Source organism: Strongylocentrotus purpuratus, unplaced genomic scaffold, assembly GCF_000002235.5.
Source record: "Strongylocentrotus purpuratus isolate Spur 01 unplaced genomic scaffold, Spur_5.0 spur5_scaffold_7, whole genome shotgun sequence".
NCBI lineage: Eukaryota > Metazoa > Echinodermata > Echinoidea > Camarodonta > Strongylocentrotidae > Strongylocentrotus > Strongylocentrotus purpuratus.
This window is the reverse complement of record NW_022145613.1, coordinates 37823860-37839409: the sequence shown is the minus strand read 5'-3', so window position 1 is coordinate 37839409 and position 15550 is coordinate 37823860. Positions and strand designations below refer to the sequence as shown.

Here is a 15550-nt window from a genome sequence, read left to right as displayed (position 1 = left end):
GGTATATCTTTGACATCTAGCTAATGATACCAACTTACAAAGACTAAACAAATATTGCAACAACTACAAAGAATTTTGAAAAAATTAACATGTCAACATGTTTATTTGAAATGAAACAACATTTCAAAATATCAAAATATACAGTTTATAAACAGTAACATCATTAAACACCAAACTATGCAAATTCTGATTTGGCATTTCAAAGTCTGGTTGAAAACAAGGAACTACATGAAACGTGATAGTCTGATACTGTATGCTCTTACAATTTACAAGTATGCATTGCAAAAGGCAGCTTTAGGCAAACAGAGAAAGAATTTGTTAATCAGGATAGCTGGGATGAAATCTTCATAGACGATGTTTAGAATAAGAATATTGAAGGGAGGGAGGGAGGGAGAGGGAGAAGGTGAGAGAGAGAGAGAGAGAGAGAGAGAGAGAGAGAGAGAGAGAGTACACAATAGAAATAAATTGAACACAGGAAAATGAGAGAAATTGAGGGAGAAGATTATATGGACTTGATTAACAGACTGTAATTTAAATAATACCAAGTAATCAATATCATGGTGTACCCTATTTCAGCATTCTGCAGATATCTTGATCATTCTTGATTCTTGATTGAATTGGGGACTTCCATTAATTTCTCTGATATAAGTATGTATTATCCTTCTCCACAGCTAAAATCAATGCTGTAATTTCAAGAATGAAGATACTTCAAACTTGGCAATTTGGAAAGGAATGATGAAACAGCAAACACTGATCAGAACGATGATCAAATTCACAAAAAGAATCCAACTAACCATTATATTGCATCTCTGTTAAGAGTTATATATCAATATTTATCTTTCATCTCCAGAATTTACCAAACAATTTAAAACTCAAATTCCAATATTTCATACCAGTTTCATACCATTACAACTTCAAAGCCTCTTTTTGGGACAAGGTATTGTCATGTTATCAGATTTTGATAAGAATTTATTACACATTTGGTGATAAAACATTAATATATACCTGTACAGCTACCACTGCTGTAAACGTACATATATCTAGGGAACTTTAACTCTTGTCAAAAATGACAAATCCAAACATTACCATTAATCTTCCTTTGGAAATAAAGTAGAATGGAGAACAGTAGTAATTCCAGGCTTGCAGTTGCCACGGCATGCACAAAAAGCAGCTCATTTTGAAAGTATTCCTATAATCCGCTGGTATTTTAAAACATCGCATTATATGACATAGTCCTTGGTTTTCATGAAACAGATATCACAAACTTTCAAAGAATCTGTTCTTCTCTCACTGCAATATGATGGCATGGTGAAAATTGTTGATCACGGAATAATTTTCACAGCCCATTCTGTCGAATGCCATTGCAAGTCGTTCATCTGTCTCATTGTATTTCACACTGTGCAATCATTTGATATTTGAGGACTCTGTTCTTAATGTGTTGATTACATCTTGGTTGACGAGGAAGATGAACCTTAAACCTGCAATCTGAAAGAGAAAACAAGAATAAAACAGAATATAAAAAATACTTTATTATATCATCAAATGCAAATTTGCATCTCGATTGTGTAGAATTCTCGAGATATTCCTTCGTTGCATACAATGGTTTGCCTTACAGAAAACAGATCCAGTATTGGCTTCTGATAAGTTGAATGGTCACACAATCCTTACATGAGAGCTTTACTTAAGAATCCAGTAAATATATTTCCTGTTTGTTAGAATAAAATATTGATTTCATCTATCTCCAATAGGGAAGTATTTTTTCTGCAACTGAACATGAAAAAATCCTCTAAGGAGGTGCTAAAAAAACTAATGCTAAATCCAATGATTTTTTTATTAAAACAGCCGAAGACCCAGTTTTGTTTTCAACATGGAATGACAAAGTGAACTTGTAATCAAATAGGTAACCAGAGTAAGCAGACTTCATTAACATAAACACACATCCCATGCATTTAAATTACTTTGTGTTAGGAGTGTTTGGATGGTAAAAACAAATGTACCATTTGAATGTTGTACACACTGTTTCCAAAACAGTAAAGCCACCAATAATAACAACTGCAGCTTATAAAGTGCTTTTTCCACTGGATACAAAGCGTTTTGAGATGCCACCCAGTCAATATTAGAGTTTAATTAAATACAAGCTTCCAAGCACTGGCAGTGTGAGTTCAATGAATGCATATGGTTTCAGAATAGATATGTCTTCAAATTCTTTTTGAATCGTTTTACTGTTGCTGCTGATTCTAGCTGTATAGAAAGACCACCTGTTTATTAAGACCAGAATTGACTTGTTTAGTGTTTATCTTTGAGACCGGTAGTAAAGTAATCAGAATGTATACCCAGCAGCTTATGAAGACAGAAATTCTTTGGCTCCCTTTTTAAAAGCAGGTTTTATAGACAAGTTTCACTTTTTACGAGTAGATGTTTTACCTCCACTACTGAGTTATTGGTGAGTTTCCACTTCTGTCCTTTAAGCACTGGTTTGCCATCAATGTGAACAGCCCTCTTGCCCTCGTTAGCGAGATAGAACTCTCCATTGTTCCTGAGTTTAATGACTCCTTGTTTCCTGGAGACCTTCCATGCTGGTCCCTCTAGAGACAGATCCACATCTATCGTGTTGTCTTTGCTTGATCTACCAATGGTAATCTGGCAAATAAGGAAGAGCATCAGAGAGTGAACAAGAAGCCGATTTTAAGCTTGACAAGTTTTTTTCTTTCTGTCAGTGTGAGTACTGCTTAATCTATGAATACATGAATACAATTGCATGGTTCTTCAGATATGTATGCTGAAGTTGAAAAGCAATGTAATATGTTCAAACTGGACTAAATCTGAGTAGAAAGAAAAGATGAATAAGCAAAAAGCCAAGGCCATGAAGTCCTATAAGCATATGTTAAAGTGATTGTAAAATAGAATTGACAAAACCCTGATCATTAATATTAGCTGTATGTTTGTTATCATGGAATAGGATATCTCACCTCTTTCGATCTCATGAGGTACCTGACTAGCCGCCCTCTCAGAACAGCTAGGGTCTGGCTGTCAAACTCCTGTGATGTCATACCTATGAAGAAACAAAAACATTCCAAGATTTATTCATCAGAATTATCACTATATATTTTTCTACAATCATCTGTGCCCAGAACGGGGGAAGCAAATGTAAATATTCACAGCCCTTCTTTCCTCTCTATAATCGCAAGGATATTATAGGGATTTAGACCTACTTTTATGAGAGGGTTATACAGGGCATGGCTCCCCTACCAAGTGGAAGACTTCCATCTATAAACATTCTATCCATTTCCGCACCGTTTACAAACACGTGCTTATGAAACAGGAAGGGACATTTTAAATGACAGTTGCTCTTGAGATTGCTTCAGCAGGAAGGCACTATCATTGTCATTGTAAACAAAGAATCTAGGTCACGGTTCACTTTCAATAGATTCAATGAAAGGGGATGAATCCTGGTTGGGATAAGGAGTGCCTGAGAGGTGTAAATTGTTTCTATTCAAGCACCCATAGCATCCTCATAGCTAACCTCGAATTATCTCACTTCTTGTGTTTGCTAACAATAACCTTTTATCTACAATATCTCTAGCTTTGCTCTGAAGCAGTGGCTTCCACTGCAATACAATTGAACAGTCTCGTGAAGAATAAGGCTGTCAATGCTTTCTATCCACTTTGGATCAAAGATTTTAAAGTGAAATTTGGAATTTCAACATGCTACTCTATGAAGACCTAACTTAAAGCCACACTGTCCTACTTGTAGCTACTTGCTCCCTCTATGTAGAAAACAATGTTTAATCGGTGACCATTGGTCCCCCATGATCCTCTTTTTCTTATGTGAATCGAGAGCTGAGTTGATGAGATAACCACCTGTCCAGTGACCTTGCAGGGTAGTCTAATTCCTCCTATAAACTAGTGCAAATAAGCTTTAATGAAAGTATAGAAAGATTGATCATACCTGTGACATTTTCAACTAGGACCTGCCATTTTGGAATCTCATTTTCCAGATGTCTGATTTGTCTCTTCTGTCTTCTATCAAAGGCTGCAAGCTCTGTTAATCACAAGTATATACAAACATCAATGCATATAATAATGGTCTAATCTAATCAATTTACAACAACGTTGAACTTAGAAAGAAATAATAATAATAAAAAACAAATCTGATTACATGACAAATATCAATTAAAACCCCTAAGTTTGCAAGTCCACTATTCCTTCTTAAAATTAGATATTTTCATAAGAACTTCTCCCGCTTTTTGTTTTGTCGTCATTGATTTGTATCCTGAGTATGGGCTTAGTAATGAGGCATTGAGGCACATACTGTGTGGATCTGTATAAAAAAACACTGGGTTCTTTTTTTCTAATTAAAATGCAAATTAGAACACAATGTCCTTACTCACCATGCTCTAAGACTTCATCCCTTGGGTCTCTGCATTGTAAAAAAACAAAGATATGTTTTTAATAGTAACAAAACTTCAACAACATCAAAAAGAATCTTACACTATGTACTCACATTTAGGTACATTCATTTCTTTCTCTAAAACTTATGTCTTTTCCTGGGGGGGGGGGCAGCTATTTTCAATTAAATCAATAAAATAGGGGCACTGCATTGTACATATACTGCCATGTAAAAAAATATCAGCATCAAGTGTGTGACAAGAGAGATCTGCCTCTTTCAGGTAAGCCTAATTTGGGGTAGGGTGGGGTGGGGGAAGGGATGCAATGATCGTGAAGAATGTATTTCACCTAGTGTTGCTCAATCAGCTTCCTTGATGTTCTATATATTTTGGGTGAACATTTCATTGCATCAATCGGCATAGTAGATGGCAATGTTTTTGGATTATTTGTGAACTTACTGTAGTTGTGAGTCATCCATCATGTCTTCAGCATCAGAGAAGTTTAATACATGGTCACCTCTAGGCATTGGTTGAACTAGAATATAGAAAGAAAACAATGGCATAAAATAATGGACAAGCCTAAGGAATATGCTCAGTTGATATCCCCCATGTTACCAAGCATCTGCAAATTGTGACCATGAATTAACATCAAAGGTATCATTCATCTTGATGTTCAGCCTAATCCAAGCTCTTGGATGGCTATCAACTAAATACAATAATCAGATATACTGAAATCATAGATAACTTGGTAATGTATGGGAGAAAATGAGCTTGGACCTGCCCAAATAACGAATTTCAATTCATTAAGCCCTTAATACAAAACAAGTTCTCAAGCACTCTATAGGTATGATCACCCGTTCATCAGATTAAGGCTTGCCTGTACACACACAATGTTACCACCATCTCCATTCCCTTCAGAGTATTCCTACCATAATCCATAAATAATAATAGGCATTTGTATAGCGCCCTCTATCTAGATAATTCTATTCAGAGGCACACTATTCAATTATTACCCCGGCTTTAGCCTAGCTGCCATTACAGCGCTCTAGCATTTCTAGGAATTAATTCCTGCCAGGTACCCGTTTACCTCAACTGGGTCGAGTGTGGCAAATGTAGATGCAGTGTCAGGATTGAACCACGACCTTTGAATTTCAAATGAAGTGCTTAAACCACTGGACACTTCTACAGTGGAGTCACAGTGAAGGCATACATGGTAATAACAATCATAAAACCCTTTGGGGTCATCCTACCAGCTCCCCATTTCTTCACCGGGTGCGGAGTGGCAAATCTAGATTAATGGAGCAAGATATTGATAAGTTTTTACCTGTTTGGTCTGGAAGCAGGTGATATTGTTTCATGGTCATCCAGTGTGTATGTAATCCTTTGGCTGTCCTCATGGGGTTGAATACTGTACTGTGTTTATTGATCAGCTCCTGGAAGGTGTCAACTGTAGGTTGACTTGACTGTGGCAGAAAATAAATAAATGAAGCATTATTAGTTAAGAAGCAATATGTAATTTTCAAAGTGGTTTGGATAAGTAAGAGCTTATGTACTTTTGATCTACGTCACAAACATCACTGCTCGTTCCAGTCTACACAAAATGCTTGCATTAAGCCAATGCATATGTACCTGTTTGTGACGCCGGAACAAAATGTCTTAAAGTTTCTAAGTCCGACACAAAACATGTTGTTTAAAATACATTTTGTATGTAATACAGATTCATGCAGTTGTTATACCCTAAATCCATTGATTAGCCATTTATTGACCAACATGGAAACTAGTGCTGTAGTCAAACGTTTAACCGTCCGGTATCCGACCGCCCATGGCGGATTCCGTTTTCAATTGGACGGTTTAATTTTCCTGTTTTTTGTTTTTTGTTTTTTTTTATAATTTTTTTTTTTTAATATTTTGTTTTTCTTTTTTTTTCTAAGTTTCGATTTATGCCCCTCCACCTGGCACTATGCCTGGCACTATGCCTGGCACTATGCCTGGCAATGTCTCCCAGCTCAGTAATCAGTGTGATGACTTACCACTTGGAAACTAGAACAACACTCCAATTTGTCTGTCATCTTGGTTTGAAAGTAATCTTTGTAATAGATCTCAATATATATTCATCCAAGTTTAACACATGGTGTACCACAAGGTTCTATCCTAGGTCCTCTACTGTTTTTAATTTACATTAATGATCTTACACATTATTCTAAAACGACATTGTTACTATTATTTGTGACTAGTTCACAAGCACAAATCGGCGCCTTCAGTTAAATCACCTTCTTGCTTTTTCACACGTCCAAAAAAAAAAAAAAAAAAAAAAAAAAAACGTTTTTTTTTATTTTTTTATTTTTATTTTTTTATTTTTATTTTTTTTTTTATTTATTTTTTTTTTTTTTTTATAAATCGTTTAACCGAAAACCGCCCGGTTTTGACGGAATTGGAGATATCCGTGATGTTACAGCACTAATGGAAATGTTAATAATAATGTTATCAGCTGAACATACCATGTCATGGGGCAAATCTTCATTATTATGGAACAATCAACAATTTTAATCAACTTTACCTCGAGCATTAATTATTGCCACTCATAAGCTGTAAATCAATCTGCTTATGCCCATTTTAGTTTCTAACATAGAAACAGCATTAGGAAAACAAATTAAACTAACCATCATTAGACAAATAATTAGAGACAAATGAGACTACTTACTGAAGTGACAGTTCCAACAAGCTTGTCTTCTTCCTCTGAGTAGAGAGCTTGTGACATGATAGCAATCTTGATATCAGGATTGAGTAATCTCATCGCTGTCTGGGAAGCTCTATTGTAGTCAAAGACAGAAACAAAATTATGAACCAAAGGCAATGGTGTTAACAGTTTCATGTACTTCCAAGCTTTTACTTAAAACATCCTCTTTTCTTCACACCTCTTTTCCCTAAACATACTATTTCTCTGTCTATATTATTTCAAATTCAAACATTTCATATTAAAAGTTTGTAAATAAATAATGGGATTAAAGTTAAAGACAAATATAAATCAAACTTTCAAGATGAAAAAAAAAATGAAACTATGAAATTAAAAAATGTAACAGAGCCATGTCAAAAGAGGGGGGGGGGAGGTGGAAATGTCAAAAATATCCTTGATTTGCGAAATTATGCTGGACAGTATCATTGATTTTTTCATGGAAATGAACATGGCTTTTCTTTTTTTTAGTAAGCCAGTTATCAACACCTATAGATTACCTTACTTGGTTAAACTTGAACCCCCTGCTCTAAGAGTAGTGTACACAGTATTCATAATGACAATCAGTCTGGTGCTAACTCACCAGGAAATTTCTTCCCTCAATTTATTTAACAGGTTGATTTCAATAATTTATTAATATTAGTACTCAATACAAAAAGCAATACAATTAATAACAGCTCGTACATTCAGAAAGAGCTGGTGAGAAGAGTCAAAGTTTCTACTCACTTGGATGCGACCGGGTCATAGAGAAGGGCGTACCATCTTTCCTCTATCTCTTTCATTGAGAATCGGTGAGAGAACTTCACCCCCTGAAACACCTGCTCAAGGTCATTAGTCTGTCAAAGGGAATAGACATGGGTTTAGCCAAAACACTCTATTGTCTTATAAAAACAGGATACAATGAAACAACTATGAACTAAACCTCTAGACACATCATCTCACAGATAACAAGATAAAACTACGTCGGTAAGCCAGAATCCACAAAGAACGACTCTTCCGCTAAACTTTTCCATTACTCACTCCGAAGTGAAAGAGATTCAATAAAGATCTGCAACTTTATGTACACCATCTTGTACTACAGTGTGGGACCACATCATTTCTTGTTTTTTTTATTATTTTGATTTCATCTCTGAGACAGATTTTGAATTTTTAAAAGTGACAAGTGATGCAATATCATTTTTTTATATATTTTTTTTAATTGGGTGAATTTAGAGAAATGAAATGTTGGCATCACAAACACTCACAGGTATACTTAAAAAGTATATAAAATCTAGATCTGGAAATTACAGAAACTGTAGTAAGATGTATTCTTATAAATTGAGTTCCAAATAAAGGAGAAATATCTCATACAAGATGTCAAACACACATACCTGATGAACAGCTGTGATTAATGCCAAGTCATCTTCTGCTGTCCAACGGCTAGTCTCTCGTGCCAATGGAACTATGGACTTTGTTTTCTTTGAGCGATTTGACTTTGAAGAGCTAGATTTGGAAGGCTGGGAAAAGGAGTGGGGGAAAAAAAAGAGAAACAAAACTTGCTGAAAGGTGTAGCACTGATTTTCTGATACAGGATCATATTGAATATTCATGTTAGTTTTCACCAGTGAAACGTTCAGATTTTACTATTTAAAAAAAATTATCTCCAGATTTCATAATTTCCAATTAAATCAGTCAACAAGTGCCAAGGAACATTTCCTCTGAAAATGACATAGGATTTCTAAAACACAATTCAAACCTAACTAGCTACCAAAACACACTAACACAGTAATGTTCCAATGTCCATGTGATCTTGTGACTCCTGTAGGTACTCACAATTGCTTTGCCCTTCTTCTTCTCAGGAGCAGAGCGTGACGTCTCTATCCTAGACTGCCTGGGTGCAGAAGGTGTGGGTCTGGATGGCTTAGGGGTTACAGCAGGTTCTAACTTGAGCTTCTTAGGGACATGAACTTCGGCTTTCTTGGGAGGAGGGGGTGGTGGTGGAGGGGTAGCCTTAGTGACTTCTGCTACCTTTGGTGGAACCTTCTCCTATGAAAAGCAAAACAAAAATGTGAGGTACAGTGGTACACAGAATAGATTAAGACAAGAAATGAAAGGATGTTGACTGAGTAAAATGTTTGGGCATTCTCAAAATTATTAGCAACCTACACAACAAAATGTACACTGTAGTTTGCAAATGTTGACCTGTACTTCTGACAAGGGTTATAATTAATGGGCACAAAAATCATCATCGTTGATATCTGTGAATGATACAAACTACCAAATTAAAAGAGAGAATGTTATCAAATAACTTCAAACTGTGAAGCCTGATTATTACATGTCAGGAGAAGTAAACATACATTGCAATAATGCCAGACTACAACAGATACATTTTCTCCAAAATCTTACATTCTCTGTAGGTTTTACCATTTCAAGATATTCCCACTTTGAGTGATATCACCAAAATCACAAATCCCTCTCATTTTCAAGTACAGTAAATTGACAAAGGGCATCATGAGGGTGTCTTGATATCATTATATTTGGGTAGATGGTTATGTGTGTAAGTTGGGTTACCTTCTTTTCTTCCACCTTGACTTCTTCTTTCACAGCCTGTGGTGGTGGTGGTGGTGGAGGCGATGGTAGAGGCTTGGGTGTACTCTGTAGTTCAGGTGGTGGTGGTTTGGAGGGTGTTGGTGAATGATGCTGTGTAGTTGTAGATGGTGTGGACTGTAGAGTCAGAGGCGACGGAGGTACCTTGCCACCACGAGACGACTTCACCAGACTGCTCTCCACAAGCTCATCATCAAACTTCTTCCTCTTGATGGATCTTGATGAGCTTCTGCGTTTGATGAGACTATCCTCTGGAGACAGTGAGGAGATTGGTGTGGTGGGTGTAGACATTGCCCTCCCACCAACGATCAAACTGGTGGTGCTCCCTAGAGACTTTGGGGTTGTTACCCTGTTTGAATGTCTTGTCTTCATAGTGGGAGTGCTTGGAGCAGCTGGGTTGGGGTTAGCCCCACCATTACCTCCTGATGAATTACTGGTTCTGGTCTTCATGGTTGGAGTAGACACAGAAGGGTCGCGGGAAGAGGTTCGTGTAACCATGTTGGCTTTGGTGACTGAGGATGCTTCAGATTTAGTATTATCCATGCCCTCTGGACTGTCTGGCTCAAGTGTAATTTCTGGTTTGATATTCGCTGTGAAAAGGAAAATACACATACAGAATATTTATACCAATTTCCAGTTACAGGATTACAGGTACACAATACTCCCAATAAAACCCTGCCCCCACAATATGATATACCGGTATATATATTCCACAAGCTTACACAGTCAAACTTCATTAAGGTTACAGTTCATCATAATCCAATTCAATTAAAAAGAAAATCCCTTTATTAACATTATTATTATGGATATACAATGTATGGAAAATTATAGAATTTCTCAAATTGTAAATTGTAGCACAATCACATTCAATGGTACATGTACTTTTATCTATTCATTTGTATGTTTTGCTTTAAAAAACAATATAAACAAGTTATCGAATAAGAAAGTCACAATTTTCCTGTAATAAATAAACAAATTAAACTTTTCATGCAAAAAAAAACTCATGAACATGAAACAGAAACCAAGTTTACATGCAAGAACGAAAAGGCGCTATATAAACCCAATTATTGTTATTATTATTATTATTAATTAAGTCAGATTACTGAATATGCTGTAAACTAAGAATTTTCACAAATTGCAGAAAGTCACTTTTGTGAATCAATGGTTCAACAGCATTACATTTTGGAGAATTTGGACCACTGGCAAAGATTAAGGTTTGGGCTTTACTACAAGGTGTATATATATATATACATGTATATGCATACAACCCGGTATGAAACAGAGACCAACATGTTGTACTGAAGACATAATTTGTCTCTGTAAAATCAGAGAAAAAGCAGCAAAGAAGACTATCTATCTCGTGAAATTGGGTACTGGAATCTTCAATTTATTTCACCTGAAACTATATGTACAATTTTAAATACATACAGTATGTACAGTGTATGTATGTTTTACCAAAAGAAAAGCATGAATGTAATAAATTTAGTGGTTATACTGTGCAATTTCTTGTTATGTCTTGTGATTAACTATTGCATTCTCCCTTGAGTCCCGTTACAGTATTGCAGAAGTCAAAATGAAAAATTGCATAAACAATTGTTGGTATAGTTGTAGCTCCGACAAACATGGCATGTCTACTGTCTAGACGAATAACATGCCATGTTTACAATCTTGTTTTAAGTAGAATAACAGATTTGTCACTAGACCCTTGAGAAAGGAAAGAAAAACAACAAAAACATTCTAAATCAAATTTGAAAGCAATCCAAATTGGCCTACACATGTACAGTGTAAAGTGAAACCACCAACACAAACAAAATGGTAAAAACAAACACATGGAAGGAAAGAAGAACTTAAGAACAATGGTTCATTTTCAGAACAAAAGTGCCAGTATTAAAAAAGGCAGAACTGCAATAACTCCCTACGTGATAGATGTTTTCCTCCAACAACCAGGACTATCAAGTCATTAGTGGGTTGGAATCTAGGAGGGGATCGCCACTTGATAGCACTCGGATAGGCTAGCGGATATTTAGGTTTGAGAGTTGTATAGTTTAGTCCCAGACTGGCACTCTTTCCCAAGGACTTGACATTCTCCTTGGGAACTGTTAGTTTCTTTGGGCTCCACTGCTTTCTTGTTAAAAACCTGTAGCTCTTCTTTTTATGAGGTCTCAGGTTGTGGACAATAGCTAGAAACAACAAATATATTTCTGATTACAAGCATGAACTAGTTTTTCACAACCAAATCTTATAGAGATCCCAATCTTTAAAAAGAAATACATTCATTAAGATGTTGGATATAAAGTTGGTATTTCACAATTCACATACCGACATCATTGACAAACAACAGACATTCAATCATTCATGCTCACGAAAATAAGAAGAGAAAAAAGAAACATATGCACAGAGTGCCACAGACCACGTTCTTGGAGTGTAATCAATTTCAGAGGTATTTTTTTAGCAGTAAGATTTTGACATTGACCATGCTGCTAAGGAACATTTCAGTTGACTTGTATTTTAAAGCTAGTAGTCATCACTCATTCATTTTCTTTTCATTTCTTCTCGCACACTTCATCCATTTGACCTACATATAAATTTTAGCAGTAATTTCACTTGACAATGCAACAAAGAAACCCTTTCTGAAACAAACTTACCACTCCTTGTGATCATCAATCCTGAAGAGGTGCTGGGTTTATCTTCTGCTGATGTTACCGCTGTTGATGTTGCTAAATTGGAGCTTGATGTAACACTAGACTGCTCCGAACACACCGGTCCAGTTGGTGCAGATGCAGTTGTCGCTGTTGTAAAGGAAGATGGCTCAGTCGATGAGGAGTTCGAGGTTGATGGGGAGCTTGAGGTCGATGAGGAGCTTGAGGTTGAAATGACCAACAAGCATTCAGAGGAGGGAGGGAGTTGTTCTGGCTTCACCTCACTTTCCTCTGACATCTTCCTTTTCTTTTCTCTGATGGAAATGTAATCACCTGCATGTGGGTAAAGAAATAAGGGAAGAGTGATTACGTACACATTCAAGGTTTTGTTTCCAGCATTCTTCACACAAGCAAATGGATGCCAATCAGATTGGTGCCGATTAAGGCTTGGTGATTTCAAAATCACATTTTATATATCAAAAATTTCAGTTTCTGATATCAGTTGTTTCGCTGGGACTACATCTGGCTCTACTGACCGCCTATACAGAGACTGAAGTACATGTACAGTTCATTGCACAGGTTAGTGAGGGAAGGTTATGAATTGCAGTTTGTGTGCGATAGCCTATCTCACCGCACACACATACATTAGCTTCAAGTTCAAGAAAACAGACAGATTACCTGAAAGTAAATCCTTGATATGTTTATGTATATGTATTTTATTTTACATCATCATTTTTCTAAATCAGACTGTTATTTAAAGTCAAGTCTATAGAACAGATAAAGAAAAATTGGCGCTAGTTCACAAGTGTTACTCGCGCATGGAGAGTACCCTACTAAACACAAATCAAAATCAACTAAATCTTCAACAATTGTTCAAATAGTGGCCATGATTTTAAAATCATTATTTTTCTTACCTGTTTTGTATCAATTTTCTATTAAACCCTTATAAAGTATTTTGCCTAAAAAACAAAGACATTATAATAGTCTATACACTTTCTCCCTGCAAACTGCTGCACAATTCAAGTACAAACCTTGTTATACGATGTGATGTGGGCAGGCCCGCGCAAGTGGTATGTACTTTTGCGCAAGGCAAAAGGATTATGAAGGAAAATGTCTCAGATCCTCATTACGGTAGATAACTTCACACAGACGTGAGGCCGCCCGCAACCCACCATCGGTATGCACTTGTACTGTGCAGCGGTTTGCCGTGAAACCTGAGAAAAAGTGTAGAATACTAATCGTTTTTCCGAAAAATACTCCAAAAAGAACAAGAAAATTGACACGAAACAGGTAATAAACATAACAATTTTTAACTCATGATCTTTATTTGGACATTTAATAAATATTTACTTCATTTTGGGTATGTTTTAGTAGGACTAGGGTATCTCCACGCCAGAGTTATGGGTCAAATTTTGGATAGGTTTCTAAACAACTCAACAAGCACCAAAATCTCTTTCGTTCGTTAGCCTCTGATTTGGGTAGGGTCGGCTCGCGCTCCTCTACCCAAATCAGAGGCTAACGAACGAAAGAGACAGAAATTTTGGTCTAGATCTACACCAAACCGTACCAACGCAAATATTCGGCCTTATCGTCATCGCAGTCCCCTCTCATTCACAGTGTGTACACACACATTTGCGTGCAAAGTATGGAGCCTTGGAGGTGGATCCCGCACACACTACACAGACGCAATAGCTAGCTGTGCAGAGAAATGAGAGGGGACTCGGATCACGATAGTATACAAATAACGCACGTCCCAGAGTGCAATAGCGGTGAATGCAGTACGCGCGAGGTTTCTTTAGATTGGTGCCGCTCTGTGCAACGAGCCGCTTGCGGCGAGTTGACAGTGCGAACCATCTGAAGAAACCGAGCGAACACTGCATTTACGTTTCGCACAACAGGGTCAAGTGCGTTATTTGTTTTATAAAATAGCGACACAAACAGCAACAAACAAAAGTTTAGATCTTTTATAATAGTAATACGAGAGTTCGATCTAGATCTAACTGTTAGAGTTATGTTGGTTCTAGAAATAAAATGAGGGTCTAAGACCTTGCAGGCTTACCAAAAAGTCCACGGGATTCATTGTTTGATTAAAAATAAAATGCATAGACCTCTAGGGTGTCTAGAGACGAGTCTACGTACATCAGACAGCTGAAATTCCTGGCTTCATTATAAAATCCAAAAGTCAAAACGGGTCTAAATCCAAGGCAAAAGTAAAACAAAAATTTGCTTTCTAATAATACCCCGCTCTAGAGCTAAGCTACGCGTACGCTGCGCTGGGGATCATGGTGGAGCGTACAATATTAGCTACGCGCGTAGCCTATAGCCTACAATGCACTCGAGGGAGCGTACTAGATCTAGTACTACGCGTACGCGCGCGCACTGGATCTCCATGGTCACGTACGCGCCGTGCAATATAACTTTTTACTGCGCTTTTTCTGCACTCATTTCTGCAAAATCGTGCTTGCATCAAAAATTTGTCAATGCCATGTGACGCGTATTGACCAATCACGATGCTTAAAATACTAGAGCCATTTTATAATGCCAAATATTCTTATATTCAAATATAAGATGCAGCGCCAGGATGGCTAGGTTACGTTTAAAAAAGAAGCGCACGGCGCGGCGAGAGCTAGATCTAGAGTTAGTTCCAATCAACATGACATGTATCACTTAGTATGGGACCGATATGACCGACTGACACGGTCTAGACTTGCGTCTGCCTGGTCTGGTCCCGTTCCCTAACTGTCGTCTTTACTTACATGAAGATCTCCAAATATTTGCATAATAATTCTATATTTAGATCTATACAGCAGTTTTAAAAGCACTTTTTTAATAATAATAGATACCAAACTTACGAGTTCAGGGAAATCAGGAAAATCACAAGTCAAATAGAATATTCGCTGCTTAGCTTAGGAAGCGATGTCGAATGTCGGTCGAATCGCGTTTTATGTCAGGATGTTGTTTTTCTGTCATGGATCTCAAATGCCAAAACATTTTTGCTTATATTCTAAAAGAACTAAAAAAATATGAAAATCATATTTTAGAATATTTGATACGAATTAAGTTTAAAATAGATTAAATAACAGAAATCGTATGTTACCAAATAAAGATAAGAGTAATTATGTAAATTTATATGGCATAAGGCAGACATTTTCCAGTCGACCTAGTATATAGCCTAGCAGCGTTGCGCTCTGAGACATTCGGTTGCG

The 15550-nt window shown here is 36.8% G+C and overlaps 1 protein-coding gene across 4 annotated transcripts; it reads right to left on the bottom strand.

Annotated features, from left to right (window-relative positions):
- Positions 1-73: 73 nt before the first annotated feature.
- Positions 74-15291, bottom strand: LOC592452 (microspherule protein 1). 4 transcript variants are annotated; one of them, XM_011665941.2, is made up of 14 exons: positions 15197-15291; positions 12351-12677; positions 9670-10295; positions 8932-9144; positions 8490-8615; positions 7846-7955; positions 7090-7198; positions 5713-5851; positions 4848-4923; positions 4392-4420; positions 3950-4042; positions 2970-3052; positions 2425-2640; positions 74-1485 (listed from the first exon to the last, which is right to left on the bottom strand). In XM_011665941.2, the coding sequence occupies exons 2-14, from the start codon at positions 12640-12642 to the stop codon at positions 1405-1407; spliced, it is 2193 nt and encodes a 730-aa protein (XP_011664243.2). In that variant the 5' UTR covers positions 12643-12677; positions 15197-15291; the 3' UTR covers positions 74-1404. The 4 variants fall into 4 exon arrangements, with proteins under 4 accessions (XP_011664243.2, XP_030830173.1, XP_030830172.1 ...); XM_030974313.1 differs by lacking the exon at positions 15197-15291 and adding an exon at positions 13376-13519; XM_030974312.1 differs by lacking the exon at positions 15197-15291 and adding an exon at positions 12881-12920.
- Positions 15292-15550: the final 259 nt, after the last annotated feature.